Genomic DNA, 27,819 nt, shown 5'->3' with positions numbered 1-27,819 from the left:
CAAAAATTGAATAAATGGGGTTCTTTGATATACCAAATCTAACTGTGTATGTAGATTCTTCATTTTTGGTACTGTTTTCAAATTGGTCTACACTAAAGTCCAAAGGGTCCAAAATTAAACTAAGTCTGATTTTAACAAAAATTGAAATCTTGGGGTTCTTTGATATGCTGAATCCAAAAATGTACTTAGATTTTTTATTATGGGCCCAGTTTTCAAGTTGGTCCAAATCAGGATCTAAAATTATTATATTCAGTATTGTGCAATAGCAAGTCTTTTCAATTGCACAGTATTGCGCAATGGCAAGAAATATCTAATTGCACAATATTGTGAAATAGCAAATTTTTTTTTAATTAGAGTTACCTTTCTTTGTCCAGAATAGTAAGCAAGAAATATCTAATTGCAAAATATTGTGCAATAGCAAGATTTTTTTTTAATTGGAGTTATCTTTCTTTGTCCAGAATCAACTTAAATCTTTGTTATATACAATATACAATGTATATTCACTTTTTACTACCAACTGATAAATTAAAATAATCTTTACCATTCAGTGATAACAAGCAGTTTTTTTACATCTTATTTCCTTATCTTATCTAAAATGTTTTTAGATAATGTATGTTGGACATTTGCCAGACATGACTATGATGTCATTTTCTATTTTTATTTGCCCATTACTTTATGTAAATAACTTCATTGGAAATTTGCCAATATAAAATGTTGCTGATGAAGTTTTTTTTATTGTTTTATACAATAAACAATGTATATTCACTTTTACTACCAACCAATCTTTACCATTCAGTGATAACAAGCACTTTATTTTACATTTTAATATTTTATGATGTATTTAAAAGAGTAGTTATTGTTGCAAACTCCATTAGAAATTTGAATTGATATCAGTTTTGGAAAAAAGGAAACGGGGATGTGAAAAAAGGGGGGGGGGGTTAAATTTTTCTCATTTCAGATTTCATAAATAAAAAGAAAATTTCTTCAAACATTTTTTTGAGAGGATTAATATTCAACAGCATAGTGAATTGCTAAAAGGCAAAAACAAACTTTTAAGTTCATTAGACCACATTCATTCTGTGTCAGAAACCTATGCTGTGCCAACTATTTAATTTTAGATTTAAAAAGTTTGAAGAAGAAATCTTTAATTGTAAAATTTGTAAAATCTTGACATTTGTTTTGTGTAAAAAAAAACCATGTAATGTCAAAAATTTGATCACAATCCAAATTCAGAGCTGTATCACGCTAGAATGTTTTGTCCATACTTGCCCCAACTGTTCAGGGTTCGACCTCTGCGGTCGTATAAAGCTGCGCCCTGCGGAGCACCTGGTTTAAAGTCTATAAATAGTCAAAGGAATACTTTCACGCATGCGTAGAACACAATACAGGAAGCACCTGTTTAACTCGTGAAAGTTTTGAATAAACACATTAAAGTTCTTTATTTTAAATGGAAATTGTCGAAAGTTTTTTGATGAAAATTTAAATCAAATATGACGAAAATGCCTTCGAATGACGAATCTACGACAAATGAACTTCAGATCGTTGGAAAAATATTGAAATTCAAATGCGAACTGACCGGGTTGTTACATTTTTGATAAATTGACGAAACTAAACTCCTGGTTGTTGAAATGACTTGCCGACTGACTGATTTTCCTGGGGAAATAATTATGATGGTCATTCAATTATGGGGTTTAATAATAATTAACGGATTAGTGACCCATCCGATGGCGATAAACGGATTAGTTGTAATCACAACTTGTAACACCTGTTAAAAATGTTAATTACCTGGAGGTCATAAACTTGTCAAAAACATGAAGACAGGTAGATTTATAGGTTTTATTGCGAATTTTTTTTTACACTTTCAAAATTAAAGTGACGAAATTGATTTGAAATACTTTCGTCAATGAGAAAACCCTTTCCTAAAATACGAAAGTGACGAGCGCTAGCAAAATCACTGCATTAGACAGTGCTTTAGTGCAAATGTGCTAATCTGACGTAAAGCAAACAACAACCAATAATTAACAAGAAATATTTTCTTTCCCTGACACTAGACAAAGACCATAGGAAACACAATTATCTCCCTTATACTAACCAATGCTTTACAAGACATATGTTATTTCTCTTACACTAGACAAAGATCAATAAGGAAATATAATTATCTCCCTTACAATAGACAAAACTCTAGGAAGATATATGTAATTATCTCCCTTACAATAGACAAAACATGAGGGAAAAAACATTAATTATCTCCCTTTATGGTTTCCAAAGTATTTAGACGACAAAAGAGTGAGTATATTGTGTCATGTTGTTTTCAATTAGATGCTTTTTATTAAATTTTTCTTTTGCCAATATTTTTTTATCTATCTTTGAAAAATTGAGCACCAAAAATAAGAAAAAAAAAACCACCAAAATATAAATTTAATTTCATGTAGCATTTTCTTGTTTTCTTTTCATAGCTGCAGCATGAACTTCATGATTTGTTTTGCTAGGAAAAGCCTTATTGATGACACAACACACAATTCAGGAATACTTAAATGAAATTAAAACTTGCTAAAATTAAAATTTTAAATGCTAGAGATACTTGTTAGAATAGTTGATTTATTTGGCCTTTGACCTATTTGACCTGGTTTACCATACTTAAAAGCTTTTTCTGTTCTTGATTTCTCACTTTTATTAGATCACAGTAATTAAGCAGCATGTTTATGTTACTCAATCCACAGAGTGTTTAATATTTTTAGTATTTCATATTTTTAGCTTATATATAATTTTAATTGCAAATTTTACACACTACTAGATTTTTAAAATCAACATCACAACACTTAACAACAGTAAAAATACACCCTTGAAAGTAATAAATAATTGATTGATTGTTAATGTTTTAAGCCACTTTAAGTCCTCTTGGCTATACTGTGGTAGCCAGGATATTCGTGGTGAAACAAATCTGACCTTTGTGAGTTATCTGGCAAATCATGACGTTTGAGATCAGAGTTGAACACACTTTGCAATGAGCATAAGAGCAAAGTTGAGATCTTTCAATCATTAAATAAAAACCAAATCAAAGCGAAATATTCCTAGAAGTCTTTATTTTTCTAGACAAAGTAACAATGGGATACTTTATAAAATCAATCTCATCTGAAATTAAAATACATTTCCCTAAATAATAATGTATAATGCATTATATTTTGGATAAAAGTGATAATATTCTTTAATATTTTAGGAGATAGAAACTTTGAAAGATGAGAACAGTGAATTGATTGACAAGTTGAAACAAAGGGAGGAGCAATGGAAGGCAGAGAAAGAGGCGGTGACTAAGCAGAAGGAGGCGGAGTTTAAGAAGAAATTAGAACTGGAGATATCAGAGTTACAAGACCAACATGACAAACTGGTCAAGGAGAACCACGAGACATTGACTGAGGCTTTGAAACAGGCCAGAGAAAAATTCTTCAAAGAAGTGGTAAGATACTTAAACTTTATATAAACAAGGAAAAGAGGTCACTGACAACATACATATCAAAGGAAAAATACAATATGACCTATGGTAGATGTGGGGGCATTATGTTTTCTGGTCTCTGTGGCATTCTTCTGTAAGGGCTATTTCAGAAAAAACTGTATGGGGTTGGGGTTGGAAGGCACATTATATTAATAATACATGGGTGATGGGTATCAGAGCAACTTTTTACACTATAATGCACTATAATTCTCAATTACAATTGTCTGGGTGGCTGGTGCTGACAAAAACTGCCTTCCAACTCCTCCCCCCCCCCCCCCCCCCAATAGCCCTAATGTAAAGTTTTTAAAGTACTGTAAATTTAGAAATGATTGTGAGTTTTTTTAATGTGAATACTGCGACTTGGTAAGTATCGAAATAGTAAGAACTAGCATTATGATATCTGATACATAGATATCTGTATGCAGATTAACCAGAAAATACAATGATCAATCTCACATTTTTGTTCATTTTTCAAAAATACTAATAATTAGTGCACTCAATAATTTTGGATTTTGCAGAAGTATACCATGATGTTGTGGTCACATCAACAGGAAACTTAGAATACTTGTTCATTATGTCAATTTTGTTTAATAGTAAATTATATGGCAAATTAAGGCTTTGGTCCATGATTTAACTGTTCGAATCATTTGCTTAAGGTGGTACCTAACACTTTCACTAAAATTAATTTGGCTCGTTTAATTTTCATAAAATTTTGACGGAGTATTTACTTTGACCTTTTAACAAAAATATAAAAATTTCAAAAAATTTGAACCAACCATTTTGTCAGAAATATTACACTGGTTATTTAGCAATTTGACAAACACTGATTTTGATCATTAAGAAGCTCAATATTCCCTTAACAATACAACGTAATTAAAACGTTCAGCTGATTTTACAGAGTTATCTCCCTGTAGTGTTAGGTACCACCTTAACACCTAAAAGTAAAAAAATCACATACCATTAAAACTTTTGGATGTAGCCTTTAAACAATTTGAATTTATGGAAAAAACTGCAAAATTTTCAATATTTTTAGATCTATTTATTCATAATGTTTTATTTAGAGCAAGTGCAAATGATATTTTGTCGCAATATGTTCAAATGAAGCCAATTTGATATATTTCTTATTTATAGTGCTTGCATCAATTTTAAAACAATATTAATGTATGAAACATTTAATTGTGATTTCAGAATGAGTTGAAGAAAAGTCATGAGGAAGAAATCCAGAAGTACAGAGAACTCTTACAGAAAGAAGATGACACTGTATGTTATTTAGTTTTTAAATTTCAAATTTAGATATTCATACCCTACAGTCATAGAAATTTAGGTTTGGACACCAAGTGGACAGCAACCCAATTAAAACAATACCAAAACCAATAGACATCTACACGTTATCTGGAGTCAACATTGAATAGATGTCTACACCATTATCTAAATTACTAAAAGTTATAAAAGGTGTTGATGATTTTAACATACTAATAATTTCTACAAAGTTAGTAGAGAATATAAGCTATTCAGGTATACTCCTAACACATTGTTTGCAAGTATCCTGAAATTATACGCAAAATGTTTAATAAAGGCAACGTTCAAAGTCAGTGTTTTATAAGGGCCTAACTTCACGTTGATTTTATGATATCATTCAAAACATAATCTACTTATTTTAATTTTCAGGTAAATGATTCCTTCAGAAGAAATATGGAATCTCAGAGAAAGAAGTGGGAGGAGGAGAAAAGCAATCTGGAACAGGAAGTGCAGGAAAGAGATGCATTGTTGGAAAAAGCTGACAGCCATTTGTCTCATGAAATAGAAAAATTGACTGCAGAAATTGAAAAAGCTTATCAGACAAAGCTTGAGACTGAAATCAACACAGCAAGGCAGAAATTTGATCATGAGTCAAATAAATTGAAACTTCAGGACCCCAATGTGGAAAAGTTGAAAAAGAGAAATAAAGATTTGGAGGAAGAAAATAAAATGGTGCTCTCAAAATATGAAATGTTGAAAACAGACACTGAAAAGTTTAGGTCAGAGGTTGATAAGGTCGTGAGAGAAAATCAAAAGGTCAAGTTCGAAAATCAAAAAGTTCAGTTAGACAATCAAAAAGCTAAAGCTGATAGCCTTAGATTTAAAGAAGAAAATCAGAAAAATACTGAAGAAATTAAGAATTTAAAAAATGACCTTGACACTTTAAAAGAAGAAAATAAATTTGTCAAATCTTCTTTAGAGGAAGTTTCCCAGAATTCAGCTGAAGCAGCGGAAAATTATAAAAAGTCAATTAATGAACTGAATGAAAAATTACGTAGCCAGTCCGACCAAATGAAAGAACTCGATTCTTTGAAACAGGAAGTTGAAACTTTACGACAGGCGTCAGAACAAATTAAACTTGAACAAGAGGCTGTCGAAGAACAGAGGAAAAATCAAGGTGAAAAGTATGAGAAATGTCGATCGGAACTGTTGAATATTATCACAGAGAAGGAGAAACTAGTTGACAATATTCGTAACTTGGAGACTGCTTACAAAAAAGATCTTGCTGCACAGAAACAAAAACAGGATGAGGTTAACGAAAAGTTGAGAAAGACTGAAAAAGCATATCATGAGACTAAACGTTACTATAGAAATGAAATGGAGAAAATCAAAAGGGGTCTTGAAACAGAAAATAATAGCGCCATGGATACGATGAAATCCAAAATGGTTGATATGCAACACAGCCATAAGAAAACATTGGAAAGCATGAAAAGACAGTTTCAGTTAGAGTATACAAGGATAAACAATGAAGTGAAAGATCTGAGAGAGAGAAGTCTCAATTCAACAGAAGTACAGGTAAATGTTTCTAGAAGAAAAAAAAGGTATCTTTTGATAAGATAATTATGTAACCACAGTTGTTTTTCTATAGGCATGTTAGAAAGAGCAATTTTAAGAAGATGTGAGATATTTGTCAATGAAACAGTACATAATAAGTTTTAAAAGACAATCAACAAACAGTCTTCAATTGTCAAAACAACATGTCAAACTGGAAATTACACCTTCTCCACAACCCTTCATAATAAAATAAATTGGCATGAAAAAATTCAAAAAATATGATATATAAGTGTAATGTGTCATTCCAAATTATCTGCTGTCTCCCATTTTCAGAAAACCATGCCATTTTTATTTCATCAATATACAAGTATACTGTACATGATATATAGTCCAAACAGGTGTGTGTCATAAATAAAGAAAATTGTAAAAACGTTTCGTTGAGAAATTTTAACCAAAGTTGACATGTACATGCTAACAGTATCATATGCCATTCAGAATTCATTTTAGATGTCAAAGGAGTAAGTGTGGTAAGGGCCATAATTGGCCCCAATTATAAAATTGAATGGTACAAGATAAAATATGTTTTAAGTTGTCTTTAAGACATGCAAGAAAGTAAAATAGAATTATTTGTATCAAAGTTTTATTCTAATGCGTTGATTTCTACATCCAAAATAGGTCAAAATAAAAGGTTTTGACGAAATTTGACTAAATTGGCCGGATTTCAACCAAATTTAGGACCAGGAAACATAAACCGCAGGCGTCGACAAACTTAATATTCAAGATAAACATGCAAAATGTCATAACAAACATTGTGTTCAAAAATATTTTTTGTCGACGTATGCGCTCAATGTTTCCTGTCCAAAAATCAATGCAAAATTTACAAATTTTCATTGATTTTTCGTGGAAAATAAAAATGAGTACTGTATGTGTCGTCATCAGTAGAACGCAGGAACGTTAATTTTCAACAAAAAGGCTCATTTGCTATCTAATCAATGTATTAGCTATGATTCATTGTGATATTGGTCAATTTATCCTAATTTGAAATTTAAATAAAAAAAGAGGGCCGTTTTAGGGCCTTATTGAACCTACTCCTTTGTGACACAAACATTAATTAACAAAAATCAAATTTTTGAAAGCATCAATTTTTGTGGAATATGGTTTCTTTGTGAGACCACAATAGTATTCTGTTTGTTATATGTTCATTTTCATTGTTTTATGAACACTTACTAACATGACAATTTTTGGTTTTACTTAAAAACAATATTCAAGAACTAATTATGTGAGAATTCTGTTTGTTATATTCATTTTAATCATTGAATACATTGTATAATTATAGACTGATTCTGAAGATTTGGATGAAGAAAATGTGATGCAGATCAGAGGACAATACTTGGACACTGTTACTAAAATTAAAGGTAAAACTATATAAATATAATGAATTAAACTGATCCCCCCACTTTGAAAGGGGTGTACAAAATTGAACTTCAGTAAGAAGTACACATCACATAACTACGAACGCAATTAGACAGGACAAAGAAAAATCGTGTATACAGTATGCAAAAACCAAACTAAAACTTTACTAACAATAAAAGAATAGCCTTCCCTGGTTCCCCTGTAAGTTAACTGATTTAGGATACTGTGGATTCATTATTTTCGTGGCTGTAAACGTGCATACAGGTGAACCACCAAATTAAATGTTAAATCGAATAACAAATTTTTTATAGGCTTGGATGCAGACCTTTGAAAACCATGAAATTAAATATCCATGAACTTGCTAGTGTTCAGTTATCCATGAAAATTGCTACCCATGAAAATAAATGAATCCACAGTATTGTACATAGTAAACTTTTGGTTGTCCCTAATTAAGATATTTGTATTTTTGCAGAGGATGTTATGAAACACATCACAGAGACCAACATGAGGGCAGCAGAAACAGTTAGATGTGAAATGTTAAAGGAAAGAAATGCTACTCTCAAACAATTGAAACAGATCTATATGGATAATGTTAGGAAAGTCTTACAAAATGAAATCATTGGGTAAGTTTAGGTTCTTGTAAAAAAGAAATGAAGATAGAAATTAGAGTTGATCTCAAGGTTAAAGTTGACCAGGAATTTAAAAGTTCAGAGATTTACAAATATCATATTGGCTTGTATGTAGAATACAAAATATTGTATTATTTAGAAATATGTTGAACACCTAAATTCAAAATATTAATTCAAAGCATCATGAGGGAAAATTTGCTACCTTTTACAGCTTTCAAGTTCTTCCTTGGAGTTTTGATTTCAGTCATTTTTATATTTGCTTTAACACATTGTAGATAATTATTATGCAATTTATAACAGTCTTTTTTATCATTTATTGTTCAGAAACAGTGCATTTAATGTGTCTCTGGATTAGAGAGGTTTTGGAAGGGGTAAACATTGTGTACCTCTTATCCATTCCACCTTGATGTCCAGCCTCGTCCTCATATATTAATTTGTGAATCATACTTTTATACATTTTCATGAATTTAACCATAACATTACATTAATTTAACCATTGAATTCCATCAATCTAAGTATTAAATTTCATTAATTTTAACCATTAGTTTTAGTTCAACAGAAAAAATTACAATAGCCCAGTCCATTACTTTTGTGAATTTAACCATTGAATTGCATTAATTTAACCAAATTACTTAACTATGATTTAAGGTGATTCAATTAACTTCAGTTCTAAATTTGTAATTTGCATATCTATCAAACATTCCTGACAAGGTAAATCCGTTTCGCATTGATTTTATCTTGTGTGATCAACCTTCCCAAAGTTAACATTTGTGAGTAGAAGGAGGTGCAGGAACACAAATTCACAAATAAGATTATATTTGAGGTAATCAATACAATAATTGGATTTCTAATGAGATAACTTTCCGCCAGAGACCAAATGACCTATAAATAAGCATCTATAGGTCACCATACTGACTTCAACAATGATCAAAACTCCTACAATATACATTATAACAAGCTATAAAAGTCCCAAAAATGACAAATTTAATACAATTCAATGAAAAAAGTAATTGCCTCAATTGTGTAAAAAGAATTAAAATAAATTTGATATTCAGGATAACATGTGAATCTTGATGTACATAATGTTTATGAAATCAGTGAATATAATTATGATAAACTTGATATTAACCAGTCAACATAATCACGATAAACTTGATAGTATTCAGGGAACATAATCATGATTAACTAACCAGTATTCAGTGAACATTATCAGTGTAATAATGATAAAACAGTAGCGTAAAATGTGTTTAATCATGATATTCAGGATACCATTTGAATGTTGATGTACATAATATTTATGAAATCAGTGAATATAATCATGATAAACTTGATATTAACCAGTCAACATAATCATGATAAACTTGATAGTATTCAGGGAACAAAATCTTGTCAGTGTTAAGTGAACATAATCATGATAAATCTTAATAGCATATAATAAACTTAATCATGATAATCAGGTTACCATTTGAATCTTGATGTACATAGTATTTATGAATTTTATAGCTTTCAGTGAACATGATCATGATAAAATTGATATTATTCAGTGAACATAATCATGATTAACATTTTATATGACCTTTACAGTTTATTAAATGGAATATCAGAGGATGGGAAAACTAAATACATTACAGTGGAAGAGTACCGGTATAATTCACAGCCTGTGTGTCGTGTCACTCATTATTTTGATTTGATTTGCCACTCCCCCTTTTTACCTTTCACCTTGCATATATAACCATGTACTTTTTTTTCCGTATCATTAATTTAATAAGTGGTAGATGATATTATTTAAAGGCCAGTCACTCATTTTTGAAAGATTGTAAAATCCTTTACTGATTAAGAATGAATTTAAAATGATGTTTGTGCAATGTAATGTGATGCCTTGGGTAAAAATCTTTACACAAGAATATTTAAGAATGGATATTATCTCTGGCATTCAGTAAAGTAGGATTTAAAAAAAAAAAAATGATTAACTAAAAGTTGTCAGTTTGACGTATTTCTTGGCCATCTGAAAACTGAACACAATTTTCTGAACTAGTTCGAAATTGCCAAATTAATAATTATATTAACTGGTTCAAAAATATTTGAAAGAAAATAAAGATTTAAAAAAAAGTTTTGACAATACATGGTTATATATGCCTGCTTTACAGATTTTTTTTACCAGAACCTGTGTGCTCAAATGTAACAGATCCCCCTTTTATTTTCAGTTTAGTTTTTGGGTTGCTGTCAGCTTTAGTTGTAATCACAGTATTTTTTCACTTTTTTCTCAGTATTTCAGCATTTATTTCTAGGATAGTAATATTTCACTTCTTCACTGCTTGTACTGATATTGAAAGGATTTGAAAACTCTAGAGAAAAACACCTTTTCTTATGCAGTTTTAACTTGCTTGATATTATTTTTTTCTTGTCTTTATTTATGAATAAGAAATAAATTTTAAAATAAAATAAATGTGTAAGATATTATTTTCAAGATACTTTCTAAATAAAATACTTCAAGGGTGTACATATATACATGTATAAGAAGAGCGCCAATGAGACAACTCTCCATCCAACTCACAATTTGCAAAAGTAAACCATACAAAAAGTAAAATCACAAAAATACTGAACTTAGAGGAAGATTAATTGGGAAAGTCCATAATCACATGGCAAAATCAAATAACAAAACGCGTACAAACAATTTAAAAATTTTCATGGGAATGTTAGCATACGGGGTTAAAAAATCAAAAGTATGTAAGAATAAATTTAAGAAATAGACCGAGATTTAAACTAGTCCAAAAGTTATATATAGAATTTATAAGAATCCAAAAATAGTTAATTCCACTACGCGATTGAATGAACAAAGTATGTTAAAAAATATTCGTTTGAAGTCATTTATATACATTACAGTTGTCCAATCCATTTGGCCACTGTGAGAATGTGTAATGAATGTGGATAACTTCAATAATTATATCAACTCTATAGATTAGACATGCCATTATCTTTCTTTCAATAACATACATAAAACAACTTGAACTTTAATTTTGAATTAACAATTTGAAAAAGTTTAAAGTTGAATTTTATGAATGTGACCGTCCACCAAGGCAAGTGTTGTTTTTTTAGGTTTCAATTTTATTCTGGCATTCTGTATAAAATACACATCTGGTATTAGAATTTACATATGGATTAAACAAAAACTACATTGTTATAACACTATATTTGTTTTAACAAAATGTTTATTGCATGTTAATCTGCTTATGTTTTGCTAAAATTTGTGTTTTTTGTTTCGCAATATATTAATTTGTTTTTGTTTACTTTCAGTGCAAACATTGAATCTAAGCTGTCAGACATAGAGCAAGCTCTGGAAATGATATCAGTCAACAGTTCAAGGTCACATACTCCTAGAGAAGATATTTCAAGAACAAATACCCCGACCCCTAGATCTTCTTCAATAGCAGGATCATGTGAGCGTTTTCCTGTTGGGTCAGGTTACAGGGTTTCTGACATAAACATTGACGATGAGAAAGAAAACGGCTTCAAATTCAAACCTAACATTTTATCCAATATAAAATCTGGTGACCATTCCCCAGCTGAAGCTAATATTACGGTGCGAGAAAGAAACCAAAGGGAGACAAATCTTGGAAGAAAGTCCCCAAGGGAGCTTACTAGTCAGTCCTCACCTAGAGATGTGTTGTACAGCGTCCAGGAGAAATTGTCTAGAAGTGGTATTGTGGAAAGTGATACGGACAAAGAAAGTTATGAACATAGACCCACAAGTAGTTCCTCACGAAGAAGTGAAAGCGATTATGATCGTCCTGTTAGTAGTTCTTCGCAAAGAAGTGAAGGGAAGGATAATGTATATAGTAGTTCTTCACGAAGAAATGAAGGAAAGGAAAATTTATATGTAATGAATGAGAATAATGAGAAGAGGTCAACAAGTGGGTCATCACGAAGAAGTCGACATGAAGATCTAACGAGAGTAGACCGTCATGAAAGGAAGTCATCAAGACACGAACCCAGTTCCACAGCTAGAAAAAGTTCAAAAAATGTACATTTTACTCCTACAAAGGATTTAAGTAAAAATCTTTCAAGACATGAAAATGGTCATAGTTCACGTACAAACAACCTTCAGCATTTTGATTCCATTCATTCCGGTGACCATGCTTCAAGAGAATATTTGTCTTCCTTGGAAGCACAGAATGATGCAGAAGAAAAATTCTCCGCACTTGATCCCCGCCCAAACCAAACAAGTAAGAAGTCACCACCAGAAATTCAGCCTGTATTTACATCAAATCGTACTCCTCGTGATTATTTGTCACCAAGGGACACAACTCCATCAATAAGTCATCAGCAAAGTTCACTGTTCAAAGCTCGTTCACAACCTGAGTTAGGTTTTGGATTCGAACAGCCATTTTCATTGAGAGAATCTGGCCTTGGTAGTTATAAATACACGTCCTTGAGAGATGCCCTTGGGAAAACCCCTGTCTCTACCTCACCAGCTAAAAATAGCAGCATATCCCAAGAAGACTTGAGAGCTTATCCGATAAACAATACTGCCTTCAGAAATCAAAAGGCTTTGAGTGTAGACATTGGTCTCCATCATCTTGGTCTGGAAAGGTCACCAAGAAAATTTAATCCGTCCCCTGAAAAATTAGCCCATGATGCAGGGGAATCCCCAATGGGAACCCCAAGGCTGAGAAGGAAGATAGCACCATTGAGTTTAGAGAGAGAGGGAAATATGTCCAGCCAGGAAAGAGTCAACAGAGATTTTAACAGATATCATGGGGGAACAAAGACAAAACCAGTTAGGAATCTAGTAGAACAATTTTCTGGTGTTGTTTAGTTCTATTGTTGATGACATTTTGAATTTGGACCACATATTTGAAAACCATAGCCACCGACATTTTATGATTTAGGTAAAATTTTATTTAAAGAAAAGAAATATTAAGATAAGTTTTATTTAGAAATGTGAAATTTTGATTTAAGAATTCACTGAAATAATGTCAACATTTTAACGAAAAAATCACAATTTGATTATTTTTTCACAACCTCTTTTGTTAAAAAGATGAAAAAGAAAATTTAAACTCAGGAAAGCTACAGATGGTTTGATTACATTTGTAAAAATAAATTAAGTGTAAATGTTTTATTGTGAAATTAAATTTGAGTACTTTTTAACAGTCAATGAAATTGTGGGTCCAAGTTAACAAATATCTGTGATAAAAACATAAAATTATGTAAAGAAAGGGTTATTGTCTCTCTTGTGTGACTAAACTAAGAAAGATAACTCTTGTTTGAACCAGTCTGTTTATTAAATATGAGGCTTCCATGGAACTGTAGATGCTGCTAATGTTTTGAAAGATTGCTTATTATTGTGTTATGCCAGTACAAGTATATTGATATAGTTATAAAAACTTCTGTTTTATCTACAACTAATGTTCAGTCTATAAATCTATTCAAAATTTTGTAAAAAAAAATTTGAAACAGCTAAACCTTCTTGTGTCCAAAACAGGGTTTTTTGTCAATCATCATCCATTTTATTTTCAGTTCAAAGTTCAAGAAATTTTGAGGAATTGAAATTATTCAAATGTTGTAAAGATTTTTAATGGCTCTTTTTTTTTACATTCAATGTAATGCTAATAAGAAAAATGAAAAGCAGTTTACTAGCCAAGAATCAATTCAACACTTTTTTGGAAGGTTTCTAAATATCAGTTTCAGGTGAGGTCTCTTTACAGGAAATAAAATGAAATTCAATAAAATTTTATGCCAAAAGTTTAATCCCTGACAATATTATTTCTTAAAAACACTTTTTGCTTTTACAAAAGAAGTTGCAGGCAATTTGCAGTTTTGAAAATGAATTAGGACAAACAAATTGTTGTAGATATTGCAGATTGTAAAATTATGCATTTAAATGGACATATTTTATGTTGACTTTAGGATCATGTAATGTTAATAGTTTTATCCGTCCGTTATATTTTTATTTTCATTTATGATACAGATCACATGCTAATTACATAATTTCATCATAAATTCAGCTCATCTTTTATATTAAATGGTTTAGATTTAGATATTTTGGATTAAGATATTATTCTCTCTAGAAATTTAGCACTATTGATATTTCCCTTGAAAACATAGGGTTTACATGGTTTATTTCATTTGTAATTTTGTTTTTCTTTCCCTTCTTTCTTTTATTACAATTCCATGTTTGAAATCTCAGATTTTGGCATTTGTGTATGGTATATTTACATCTTACTTGCTATTTTTGTTATTGAAAATTAAGAAAAATGAAAGTAGATCAAATATCTAAAAAAATCACCTCATAACATAATGGTCATTTATATTGCTACCAAAGTCATGTAAAGGATAGTTTAGGGTGTTGTGTTTAATACATCATTGAAAGTGTGCATATTTAAGGATGCAAAATACATTTGAAAAGTTCAATTTCCATTGAAATAATAATTTTCTGAAAACAATTTTCTTTTTTAAAGACCACCACTAAAATTGATTCCAAAACTTTGTATTTTAGTAAAAGAGAAAAGTGTTAAAACAGGTCATTTATCTTGGAAGAACATTTTAGAATTAAATTTGTTTTAATGTCAAGATTTTTTTATAAAAGCAAATTAGAAAATCTTGTCAACTTGAATTCAAGTACAATTTCATATCAATCATCATTTGCACGACAGACAAGGAAGAATGACCCTAGAGTCCTGTTGACTTTGGTAGCTTCATTTCGTTTTTCGCAGATCATACATGTTAAATAGGATACTAATCTTATTCACTTGTTATTTGAACATTTATACATGCACTTGTTTTATGCACATCAATCTTATTTAACTTTTCAGATAGTAGGTATTGAATATTCATGAATAGCTTTGAAGTTTTTAAATATTCAAGGGGAAAGAATTACATCTGTTGCTCTTAAGATATTTAATACTTCCCTTTCCATTTTCTGTGAACATTATTCTTGATATCATTGTTTCAGCAAATGATTTTTTTTCTTCAAATTATTAAGATTAAAAATTTCCTTTTTCCTTTTTTCTTCTACAAATTTCAAAAACAGAACATTTCATCTTTTCATTTTAATTGTTAATTGATTTGTTTTATCTTAAAATGAAAAAAATTCCATAAAAATTTTAATGATATTCCATAAGCTTAGAGTTAGAGAGGCATTTTACTTTTAAAGATCTGTAATTTTCTTTGTTTTTTGTTTTATTTCATGTTAAAGTGTTTTTACTTGTGAATCAAATATACTTTTATGTTTTTAATTTATAATATTTATTTGTAAATATTTATACCTCAAAATATTTATGAGAGAAAAATAAAAAATATTAATAAATTGGTATTTATTTTTAAACATTTGTTCAAGAACAAACAGTTCATCAGCTCTTTGAATGCTGGGACCAAGAATTTCATAATTATAACAGCTATTATGACGATATTGGTATTCATTATTATTTTTTCCAACATCCAGCGGTAAATCGGGAATGATTAATTTTTTACTAATATAAAAATAAGAAGATGTGGTATGATTGTTAATGAGACAATTCTCAAAAAAGACCAAATTACATAGAAATTGACATCTGTAGATCACAGTATAGCCTTCAACAAAGAACCAAGCCCATATCACATAATCAGCTATTAAATTCTATGTTATGTTAAATGTATAATTATTCAAAGCCTAATTTATGTACTAATTAATGAACGAAAAAATATGTTACACAGCAACAAACGACAACCACTGAAATACAGGCTCCTGTTGAACAAGTTTGAAGGCACCAAGATTGTTACAGTTAGATTGATTTGATAACTATCCTATATCGTGCATGAGCTAATTGACACATTTTATCAAACAATAGTCAAACTCTACTGGGTAAGTAGAGATGCTTGACAGAAGTTCTGTCAAGACCTCCAATCTACTGTTATTTGTTGATCTGTCATGTAGGATTATTTGATATTTGGTTATTATTGTAGTATGTCAATAAAAGATTTTAAAATAGCAATATGAAAGGCAAATATCTTGAGCAAGAAAGATATATGCCAGATAATTAAGAATTAAAGGGGACAGAACATGTAGCCTGGTTGATAAATATCTGGTGTTTAACGCTTTCTTTCTTTAGCTTTTCAGGTTTTGTACATCCTTGGCTTTCAAATATTGGACTTAAAGCGTTTCTAAAATCCAGAAAATGGTTTTGGATACATTTTTAATGGTTCTTGGCTGTATTAGGGTTGCCATTTTTTATTGGCAGAGAAAGCCAAAGTGCCTGCAATGTACCACCTAGTTTTCGCAGTCTTTGTCAATCTAGAGCTGAGTTAATTCAAAACCTAAGAAAAAGAGTACAAGAAACTCCCAAACCGCTGTCCACAAAACACTCCACAAAAAACTGAAGTTTGAGCTAAATAAAGGGAACACAATAAAATTGTTGGTGTTATAAACAAAAATCATGATTCCTGAGGCCATGTTGACAATATAACTTTCTGTATTATATTAGTCGCGTCAGTGGTCCATTGGTAGCGTGCTAGCTTTAAGAATGGGAGTTGTGGTTTGAACCATGGCCAAAACTTAGAGACTTCATAATTGGTATTTGCTCCTCCCCTTAGTACACGTCCTAAAGGAGAAAAGACTTGTCAGCTAGGCTTTATATGATAGACTTCAAGTTTTTTTGCATTCTGAGAAAAAAAAACCAAGAGTAGTTAGAGAGAAATTGTAAACAGCAAGAAATACCAGAAACACTAGATAATTTTTTCTCATTAATAATATGTAAGTACATCGAGATTATCTACACTTACTTACTTACTTAATCCTCTTCATGTTCTTCAACACAAGGCATCAACAAGGGACCTCCAACTCGTTCTATCATTCGCGATTTTGTCTTTTTGATTCCAGGTGTAACCATGTCTCTTTATCTCTGCTGCTATATCTCTTCTCCATGTGCATTTCGGTCTTCCAGGCTTTCTTGTCCCTAATGGTGTCCATGTCAATATCTTTTTCACATGTCGGTTGTTATCCATTCGCAGTATATGTCCAATATATTGCCACTGCCTTCTTATGATCTCGTTCAATATATTCTTCACACCTGTTCTTTCTGATAGTTCACTGTTTGAAATTACACTTGGCCATCTGATGTTAATTATTCTTCTCAAACAGCGTCCTTCGAATCCTCTAATTCTTTCTACGTTTTTGGTTGTTCTCCATGTTTCTGAACCGTACAACAGAACTGATTTAACATTGCTCACATACAATCTGATCTTTGTCTTTCTGGACATTTTGTTATTTTCCATATGTTATTCAGGTTTTTGAATGCAGAAGCTGCTTTGCCAATACGGATGTTAACTTCTACTTCAATATTTCCTGCTGTATTAACTCTACTACCAAGACAGTTGAATGAGTTTCCAGTTTTTTCCATTCACTGTTATTGCTTTATTGTTCTTTATATCTATCTTCATCACCTTAGTTTTCTTTGCATTTATCTTTAGTCCTAGTTTTGCTGCCTCTGATGTAATCTGTCTTTTTCTGCATGTGTTCATGTGTATTAGAAAGAGGCTGACATTATCAGCAAAGTCCATGTCCTCTAAAATGTTGTTAGTCCCCACTGTATACCAAGATTTTCAGTTGTTGTCTTCTTCATTACCCAGTCAAACACCAATATAAAGAGAAAATGAGATATTATGCATATCTGTCTTACCCCATATGTTATTACAAACCAATCTGATAGTTTTCCATCATGTCTGACTGCACATCTAAAACCATCATACATTTCCATAATAGGTATCCATTCAATATCTAAATTAATAGAATTCTTTACACAACTAGAATATATTGACATCGTCAAAGGCTGCATTCCTGCAGAGGTTTCCATCTGTCTACACCGAACTAATTGATTTTCCCTTGTTTCTGTTTCTGTAGCATAAGTTTTCCATCATGTCTGACTGCACATCTAAAACTATCATACATTTCCATTATAGTTATCCATTCAATATCTAAATTAATAGAATTCTTTACACAACTAGAACATATTGACATCGTCAAAGGCTGCATTCCTGCAGAGGTTTCCATCTGTCTACACCGAACTAATTGATTTTCCCTTGTTTCTGTTTCTGTAGCATAAGTTTTCCATCATGTCTGACTGCACATCTAAAACCATCATACATTATCATTATAGTTATCCATTCAATATCTAAATCAATAGAATTCTTTACACAACTAGAACATATATGTAGTTGCGTATTTACCCCTACCTGACTCCACCATTCTACAACAGACTTGTTTGCTCTCTTTCTCAATAGAATAGCTACTCCTTCCTGGTGTCTACCATCTCTACGTCCTGAAAAGTAAATGTCTGTACCTAAATTTTGTTTAAATTTTCCTGAATCAGTCCATCTGCATTCACTTACACCAATATATCAAGCTTAAATCCCTACATTTCCTTAGTTGTTTTAGCAGTTCTGCTTGTTTCGTTCATAGTTCAAACATTCCAACAACCAAATTTTAACGTTTGTTTAGGAGACAGAATAGAGTTTCTCGGAGTTTTGTCGCTCGTCATAGGCTGCATTCCTGCAGAGGTTTCAATATGTCTACACCGAACTAATTGATTTTCCCTTGTTTCTGTTTCTGCAGCATAAGTTTCTTTCCGAGGCTGAGTAGCTAGCCAAGCGCACAACCCCTTACCAGGAGGACCAGGGATTTATTCATCAAGGTCTCCTTCCTCTAGGTGAGCCGCTAACCAAAGCTTATGACTCCCATCTTGCCATTGGTTTTGTATCGATTTTTCCTTCTCTTAGATGAACTGCTTAAACAGAGCTATGATCTTCATCTGACCAACTATTTACCCATAGCTGGGGCTGGGGCAAGGACGAGTGCTAGGGCATGTCCACACGCCGGTGGGCCTACACTCTGCATCTCTGGGGCCCTTGCTGCTCCGAGATCCTCTACAATTTTACCTGGGATGCTAGACCCTAGTTACCGTGGCTGTCGCGACGAGGCATTGTAGAAGTTTGGAATAATGCAGAGGCTATGTACTGGGGAAAAGACTTACTCACTCGGCTTTCTCTTCACCTGCAAAAGAAGCCTAGCCAGGGGTGATAGATAGCCTACTACATTAGACGCATGCACAATCCTGTGGATAAACCACCAACACACGGACAACTTATACTCTTTATCTGTCAAATAAGTTCTTCAATATTTGTTTGGAAGTTTCCAATATATTGTCCTCGTGCATCATTTAAGATACATTATTTTTCTAAATGCGAATCTGGTTTATTCAAATTTGTAACGTCGTATCATTTAATCCCAATAGCATTAGCTCCTCTCGGCATTTACTGTCTAGCCAGGTCCCCGTGATGAATATCACATGTCTTTTCGTCTGTGCATCACTTCGCTTTCAATTTTTTTGATTTTTTTTCCAATAATGGAATAAAATCTGATAGTATCACTTATTTTGAGTATAGATTTTGTTTAAGATATCAATGCAGGTGCTTCAATATACTAGTATTGAAATTTAAATCATTTTAGTGGTTAAGTCAGTAGTTAGATGCATAGGTCAACTATAGATGATGAATGAAACTAACCTTGGTTATAATTTCAAGTTTCATGGATCAAGGTAGAGTTCTTGTAGTATGTCCGATACGCTGATACTACGCGTAACATGTATAAAAAATATTTGGTGTATATGCTACAGGCATTTTCTAAGTCTAGTCATTTTGTAAAAATATTTGGTTTTTGAAATCTGGTGAATTAATGAAACAGTGATTAACTGTGGTTAAAATCTCGAAAATCTATCAAGAGGAGACAAATAAGCGTCTCCTGTTATAGATGTATCACCCGTGCATGATGCAAACTTTTTCGTCCCCTAAAAACTATAAAAGAAGCAAACGTTCTAAACATAATATTTTCATGCTGAACTGAACTTACAAATATTGTGAAGTTGTTTTTTGTTTTGTTTTTAAAAGATAAAATAAGTGAAATTCACAACGGAAATCCCTCATCAAACGACACAACTAAAAGCCCAAACATATGAATAATAATCTCCTGTCTTGTAACGTTATCATTGAAAGCACGTGCAGCTTGAATGTTGTATTTATTTTTAAAACAAAACATCCACTCATAACACGCGTGATTTTGTCAATCGTTCAAAAGGACAGAAAACATATGTGTACTGTTTAGGCAACCATTTGATTTTCTGGGGGGGGGGGGGGGAGGGGGGGGGCTATGGTTTTTTTTTGAAAAAAAAGTTTGTTTCCAGTTTTTGGAGAAAAAAATTGTTTTTGATTCTGAGAAAAAAAAATGTTTGTTTCACCCTCAGCTGCCACTATATTTAATGCTAAAATTGAAAGAAAAAAATTTGTTTTCGTCTTGTCGCGAAAAAAATAGATTGTTTTTCGCCGCAGGCGAAAAAAAAAAGTTTGTCCAGAAAAAAAACCATAGCCCCTCCCAGAAAATCAAATGGTTGCTGCCTTAATTATTTTGCATTACATTGCAGTTTCGAAAGAATGTCCCAAGATTAAATCATCATTCTTTGTTTTAAATGCACGGTTTAGATGCGTAATATAATGACAAAGAATAAAGAATTGTCTATTTTATTAGTTACATGGTGTGATAGTGACCTAATACGAAATATATGGGGTGAGAGCGAAACTCGGATCCCCATATGGAATTTACTTACCCCATATATCTCGTATTAGGTTACTAGCACATCGTGTAACGAATTTACCTTACCGACTATCTACACATGTGGTATTCTGACTAGCGGACTGTCAAAGTGATCAAGTCTTCATTATTTAGTATAAAGATCCTATAGAAAACGAATGCCAACTTTTTGGCTTTACATTTATTGCATTTCAATCGTGTATTACATGTATTTATTTCTTCGTCTGTTGAATCCTTTTAGATTTCTTTTTGTTTTTGTTTTGAAAGGGAAGTTAATCCGTTATGCCAACAGTAACAACTTATTTGTTTTAATTATGTTTTATGAACTTATTTCAACCTTTCATCGTCAATTTCGTCGTTTGTTAAATCCTTTCAGATTTTTTCTCAACACCGTGTTGTTTTTATGAAGGGTTGTGTCATCTTTTTTGTTTTGAAAGGGAAGTAACTCCTTACCTACCCAAAATGGTTGCTAACCCTATATGGTAACTAACCATGTGACACCATATATCAATTATACATAGTCACTACGTGTAGTCCATTAACAAATTATATCCCCATAAATCTATTGGAGGTAAGATAACATCTGATATATCCGTTGTCTTGTGTTAAATTGCTCAAAGTTTATTTATAATATGCAAAATGTAACACGTTGTTAAATAGTAGTTATGATATAATATTTGCTTTGTTTTGTAATGTATGGCATTACTGATATAAAAAAAAATCTATAAACTTATGACACTTGCTCAAGCTCGAGAAGTTAAAGAGGTACAGTATGAAGGCTTCTCAGTACAGTGCTATTGTCAAAAAAGTTCGATATTGTCCATTTCTATTTTGCATCTATAAATTTTAGTTTTGATTATTATTTGAATATCATCATTTCATTTTTGTGTTTGATATTCAACCAATTTTCAACGTTTAATATATTGGTTGACTGCATGATGTACCCCTATTTTTAACATTTTCAACATTATTAAAATAGTTGTTTATAAACAAGGACTCTTTTCACCAAACAATCCTACAACTAAAACAATGCGTAAGTTAAATTAAAATATTCATGACTTACACAGGGAAATTTCACTGACATGAATTTCACGTGAATTTTAACACGTGAGAATCTCAAACGATTAAACATGCTTATACATGAAACATACGTGAAATCAATTGATATGCTTTTTTTCACATGAAACTCACATATTTGAAAAATAAGGTTTTTAAATAACATCTAACTTTTCAATTTTAATTTCAATTTTGAAAAATTCTATTTGTTTCCAGCATTAATGGAACTGAACGTAAAAGATTTCACTTGAGATTCATGTGAAATGCATGTTAGCAAAAGTTTTTTCCAGGTAATTATAAAAGAAGCAATTAATGAAAACAGTATTTATTACAAATGGTCCGGGTTTTTTTTATAAAGAAAATGTAAATAAGAAATAAGACATTCTTGACCTTTGAAAATTTACTTTATCATGTTTATCTTGTCTATATCTGTAATCAAGTGAAGAACACTATCATAAATTCCTATCAATTCACAAAAAAAAAAACCAACCCCAACATATGTTGATTAATTGGAATATTTTTCAATTAAGATATATTTCTGTTCTGCCAACATTTTATCATAACCAAGCAGTATTACGATAAATAAGAAATACAGTGGTCCGTTTATACCAGACTAAAGGATCGAGTACCATTGCAGCTGCAAGCTTCCTTTGTTCTTGCAGTTGAAAATATGACTGAAATATATTACAGTGAAAAAAAAAACAAATAAACAAGAAAACCAACGAAAAGTAGTAAATAAAGGCAAAAGTAGTATACTGCTCAATAGGAAAAAAAAAATCAATATAAACACAAATTTTGTACTAATTGAGAAGCCCCTCCCCAATAATAATCAACAAATTACAAAATTATTTTTTATTGAATGGAAAAAACAATGAAAATAAGACTTCACAATTACATGCTCTATGACCATGATGACCAAAAGGACTGAAAAAGTAGCAAAAATCCTTTGCCTAATGGCGTTGAAACCTTACCGTCTTTAAAAAAAAGAAAACTTTTGAATTTATAAACAGACAAACTCTGGTGCTTTGTTACGGTTTGACGAGGCTCAGACTCCTCCTTACAGTAGGAGCAATTAACATTTTTATTCATGTCCATTTTCTAAAACGACAAAACATGAAATCTAATGAAACAAGAATCTTGCAATCTGATTGGTTAATTACCTTGATGTAAATAACACCCCATCTTAGTTCACAAGGGAACATCAAAATGTGCCAAATTTCCAAAACAAATAAATATTTGCCAAAACTATGACAATTGAAATTCTGGAATAAGCAATAATTTTTTACTTAGAAAAAAAAATAATGTTTCGAAGTATTTTGCCAAAAAAAGAGGATCTAAGCGAAGATAAAATATACTACCCAAACAACCAAATTTACAAATTTTGCACCAATAAATAAAATAAAATATATGAAATTTGATAAAAAGCACAGCCACGGCGGTGTTAAAAAATGACTAGTGGAATAAAAAACCAAACTAACACTAAATAAGATACAATTTGGTTTTCCCTTTTTTATGGTCCTTTTGGTGTTCACACTACGGTGTTTACATACATTTTTACAAGACAAGTAAATGACATATATGACATTGTTATAATTTTTACTATGCGAATGAAAAATAATAAAAAAATCTACGATGTGAATACACAGTGTATGATTCATCTTAAGAATACTTTGGTGTTCATTTAATATGATCATAATCAAAACAAATTAAGAAATAAATTAAATATATTTCATTACCCCTTTTCAGAACCTTTCTTAAAATATTTCATATTCTTAAATATCTAGACGTCTTTTCAAAAATTTAAGGAAAGCTTGAACAGATATTAACAGTCTGTTTACACAATTAATGCAATTAATTGCATATAGGATATAATAATTCAAATCTAAGTTATCAGAATTATAACACCAGAAATGACACTGTCTTAACACAAAAAAAATATCTTACTCCAAAAACAAAATACCACCAATAAGAAAATTCTCTCCAAAACATTTTTATTTCGGTACATTAAAAAACACTGGGTCGATGCCCAGAAGTCAGCACTTCGGTGTTGACATGGATATTAATGATATGGTCATTTTTATAAATTTACTGTTTGCATACGTATGCATTATTCGAAATTTTAAGGATGTTCTTATCCCAGACATAGATTACTTTAGTCGTATTTGGCACGACGTTTCGGATTTATGAGTCCTTAATGCTCTTCAATATCATACTAGTTTAGCTTTCTAATTGTTTTGATATGAGCGTCGCTAAATGGTCTTATATAGACGAAACACGCGTCTGTCGTATCAAATTATAAACCTGGTACCTTTGATATCTGTAGTCTCTATATCTTTATAACAGGCTAATTCACTAGTAGTTCATATATCGTTTGAATGGTTTCACATTATTAATTTTAGGGCCTTTTATATCTTGCTGTTAAGTGTGAGCCAAGGCTCCGTGTTAAAGACCGTACTTTGACCTTAAATTGTAACTTTTATAAATATTGACTTGGATGGAGAGTTGTCTCATTAACACTCATACCACATCTTAATTATGTCCGTTCAGTCCCCCTTTGCTAGGAGACTTTTGAATAAACTTCCTATTTTACTTTTCATTCCACCATTCCGTATAAAACTGTTAACACACGTTCTATTCTTATAACATAAGATTTTGGCACGTGAGTAGATGAAATAGCATAAATAAGCTTCGATATTGCAATGATTTCAGAATAACAATTTCCCCGATCAAGAAAAGGTTTCTGATCTTCGGCATTGTAATCATTGATTCCATTATTTCTATTCTTGTATCAGCATTATAACTAACCATTTCTTCAAAAGCATAAAAAGGTAAACCTAATTTTTTAAAACCATCTGTCCATTTAATGGAAAAGATACATCCTTTGCTAAATTTATTTCTTCCAATTCATGTTGCTTCGGTTTTAGAAAATTAAATTTGAACATTATACACTTCTCCAAATCTTTAACGGGATCAAAAAAAATTTGCGCAGAAAATGTTTTTCTCTTTATTATTGCTAATTATAATAGTAAATTTGTTTATTAAAGTGTCACCTATTGATTGTTATAAAACATATACAATATATATAATAATAACACATAAAACAATCAATATCATGCCAGGAATACTGACACGAACAGTATACAAGTTTATAAAATAATGATCAAAGTAAAACAACTAATTACACCATTACTTATCAAAATTGTTTCTTATAATTGTACAAATTTCTTATAACATATTATTGATATATCAGATATCTGATGTTCTTACAAATACTTTTTGCCAGCAGTTCCTTGGCAAAAATAAACAACAAAGGAGACACAGGACATCGTTTTTTCGGTGCTAGAGCTCTGTCAAACTAGTCAAATTGGTAATTTTAGGGAATTGTTGTAGTTTTTGGTTATTATCTTGAATATTATTGAAGATAGAGATAAACCGTTCACTACAAAAATGTTCTGCAAAGTAAGATCTACAAAATATTTGATATGACCGAAAGTGTCAATTGACCCCTTAAGCAGTTATTGTCCTTTAACGACAATTTTACACAATTTGTATATCATCTTTGCTTACATTTAAAAATCTTCTCCTCCGAAACTACTGGGCCAAATACTTCCAAACTTTAAGTTAATGTTCCTAAGGGTATCTAGTTTATAAATTATGTCCGAAATTTTTATCCATAAATAAACATGGCCGCCATTGCTAAAAATAGAACATACGGGTCAAATGCAGTTTTGGGCTTATATCCCCAAAACTGTAGCAGTTAGAGTAAATCTGATAAGAAGTTAAAGTATGCATGATGTCAAGCTCTACCTTCCCTCAATTTTTCATCAGAATTGAACAACTAATTGTTGAATTGCTGCCACAAAATTGGTACTTTTAAAGAAATTTTGCAGTTTTTGGTTATTATCTTAAATAATATTGAAGATATTAAAGATAAACTATAAATAGCAAATATGTTCAGCAAAAAAGACCTACAAAAAAGTCATGCAATCATGAACAAAATTGTCAATTGATCTCTTAAAGAGTTATTGTCCTTTAAAGACAATTTTAAACAGTTTATCATGTTTGCTAACATTTATAAAACTTCTCTTCTGAAACTACTGGGCCATATACTCCCAAGTTTAAGTGAATGTTCTTTAGGGTATCTTGTTTGTAAACTATATCCAAAGTTTTGATCCATCAACAAACATTGCCGCCATGGCTAAAAATATAACATAGGGGTCAAAATGCTGTTTTGGCTTATCACTTAAAAACTATAGCATTTAGAGCAAATCAGACAAGGAGTTAAAGTATGCATTTTTTGCTATTTTTGATGTTATTATTTCAAAAATATTCTTCTCTGAAACTACTATTCAATATCAAATGAAACTTATTAAGATTGTACCTTAGGGTATTCTGCAAAAAGTTTATGCTTGGATTTTTGATTGGTCGAAAAACATGTCCGCCATTACTAAAACCACTTTCTTTGAGCGATTATGATAAAAAAAAATGTAAACAAACAAACGTCCTTACTGATAAGACGAGATACAGACGCCTGAGTTAAACATACAAAACATATAAAGGTGTGTTAGTATATAAGATAAAAATATATCATCAATCCGATATTATTTTTTGTTAAAAAATTTGAATTTAGCCTTACAATGCTTTTATTCTAAAAAATAGAATAAAGCCAATTTTGTACACAGACCAATGCAAATGTGATGGAAATGCATCCATGGAATCTTCATATCATCAGATATACAGACACTTCACAAAAATTATTGTCTCTGCATTGAAAACGACATTTTAATACTAAATTAATTTCTATGTGTTCGTTCTTTTTCGAGTGCAGTCTGGGCTTTTTCGACATGTTCGAGTGCGTCCGTGTTTTATCGAGTGATTATACAAATTTCCTATAGCTTAAAATGATAAATGTCAGTGTATTAACGTTGAAAAACAATAGGAAAGAGTTCAAATTATGCACTGTTTAAGGCACGAAACCAATGCACTCATCAGTATGAAAACGGTGTACTACGATTAAACTTTATAAACAAGCATCGTTCATTTGTATATGTTGTTGTTTGTCACTTCTTATAAATTACATGTTCATTATATATTCATGATGACAAATATCTAAAGTAATCAGAAACAATATGGATTGAGACGTACGTAAATATAGTATGTTAAGCTGGTGAACTATTAATTCCATTGTTACGACATCTCATTGGCTATTCGTTAGGTCATTCATGACCTTCCAAGGTTACAACGATGTGTATTTCGTGTGAAAAATATTAAACCAAGGATTTGCGTAATTATTGATTTAACACAATGAGAGTATTGACAATATTAAGACATATAGGTTACAACAACTTGTGAGAATGGGTGGGATACAGTTTGTTATCAACTCTCATTATTTTTTTCTAATAGAATAAACTCCCCGTATTACATTCAAATTAAAAAAACAAAAACTGATATCAAGTGATAACCGTTCTCACTTGTTATGAAACTTATAAATAATTTATATTAAATAAATGTAATACTAAAACTTTATGAAAAACTAAAGGGAAGTTACCTTAATCTATGTAAACCAGTCACCAAAGTTTCATGAAAACTTCTAAAATCACTAACAAATATTGTCTGAAAACTGTAAAATCACCCCTTTTTAGCTCATCTGGCCCAAAAGGGTCAATTGAGATTTTCCCATCACTTAGCGTTCGTCGCTGTCCGTCTTCGTCGTTCGTTAACTTTTACAAAAATCTTTCCTCTGAATCTACTGGACCAAGTTTATTATAGTTAAAGATAACTGTAAACAGCAAAAATGTTTATTAAAGTAAGAATTACAAGCAAGT

General features: G+C 31.1%; 2 protein-coding genes across 8 annotated transcripts in view; one reads left to right on the top strand and one right to left on the bottom strand.

Annotated features, from left to right (window-relative positions):
* Positions 1–15,631, top strand: part of LOC139495194 (centrosomal protein of 152 kDa-like) — a 52,873-nt gene extending 37,242 nt beyond the window's left edge. For 5 of the 7 annotated variants that reach the window (XM_071283399.1, XM_071283395.1, XM_071283400.1 and 2 more), the window contains 7 exons: positions 3,218–3,454; positions 4,679–4,750; positions 5,159–6,304; positions 7,620–7,698; positions 8,169–8,319; positions 9,910–9,969; positions 11,620–13,236. In XM_071283399.1, coding sequence (XP_071139500.1) covers positions 3,218–3,454; positions 4,679–4,750; positions 5,159–6,304; positions 7,620–7,698; positions 8,169–8,319; positions 9,910–9,969; positions 11,620–13,141 — 3,267 coding nt within the window. In that variant the 3' untranslated portion in view covers positions 13,142–13,236. Of the gene's footprint in view, positions 1–3,217; positions 3,455–4,678; positions 4,751–5,158; positions 6,305–7,619; positions 7,699–8,168; positions 8,320–9,909; positions 9,970–11,619 lie in introns of all 7 variants that reach the window. The other 2 variants (XM_071283402.1, XM_071283401.1) reach the window with 1 other exon arrangement.
* A 1,478-nt stretch (positions 15,632–17,109) lies between these two features.
* Positions 17,110–17,559, bottom strand: LOC139494004 (uncharacterized). The gene has a single exon (XM_071282171.1). It carries the CDS (start codon positions 17,557–17,559, stop codon positions 17,110–17,112), a length of 450 nt encoding a protein of 149 aa, XP_071138272.1.
* Positions 17,560–27,819: the final 10,260 nt, after the last annotated feature.

The sequence above is a fragment of the Mytilus edulis genome, chromosome 11 (genome assembly GCF_963676685.1).
Source record: "Mytilus edulis chromosome 11, xbMytEdul2.2, whole genome shotgun sequence".
NCBI lineage: Eukaryota > Metazoa > Mollusca > Bivalvia > Mytilida > Mytilidae > Mytilus > Mytilus edulis.
The sequence above is the reverse complement of the archived record's forward strand: the minus strand, read 5'-3'. Positions and strand labels throughout refer to the sequence as shown.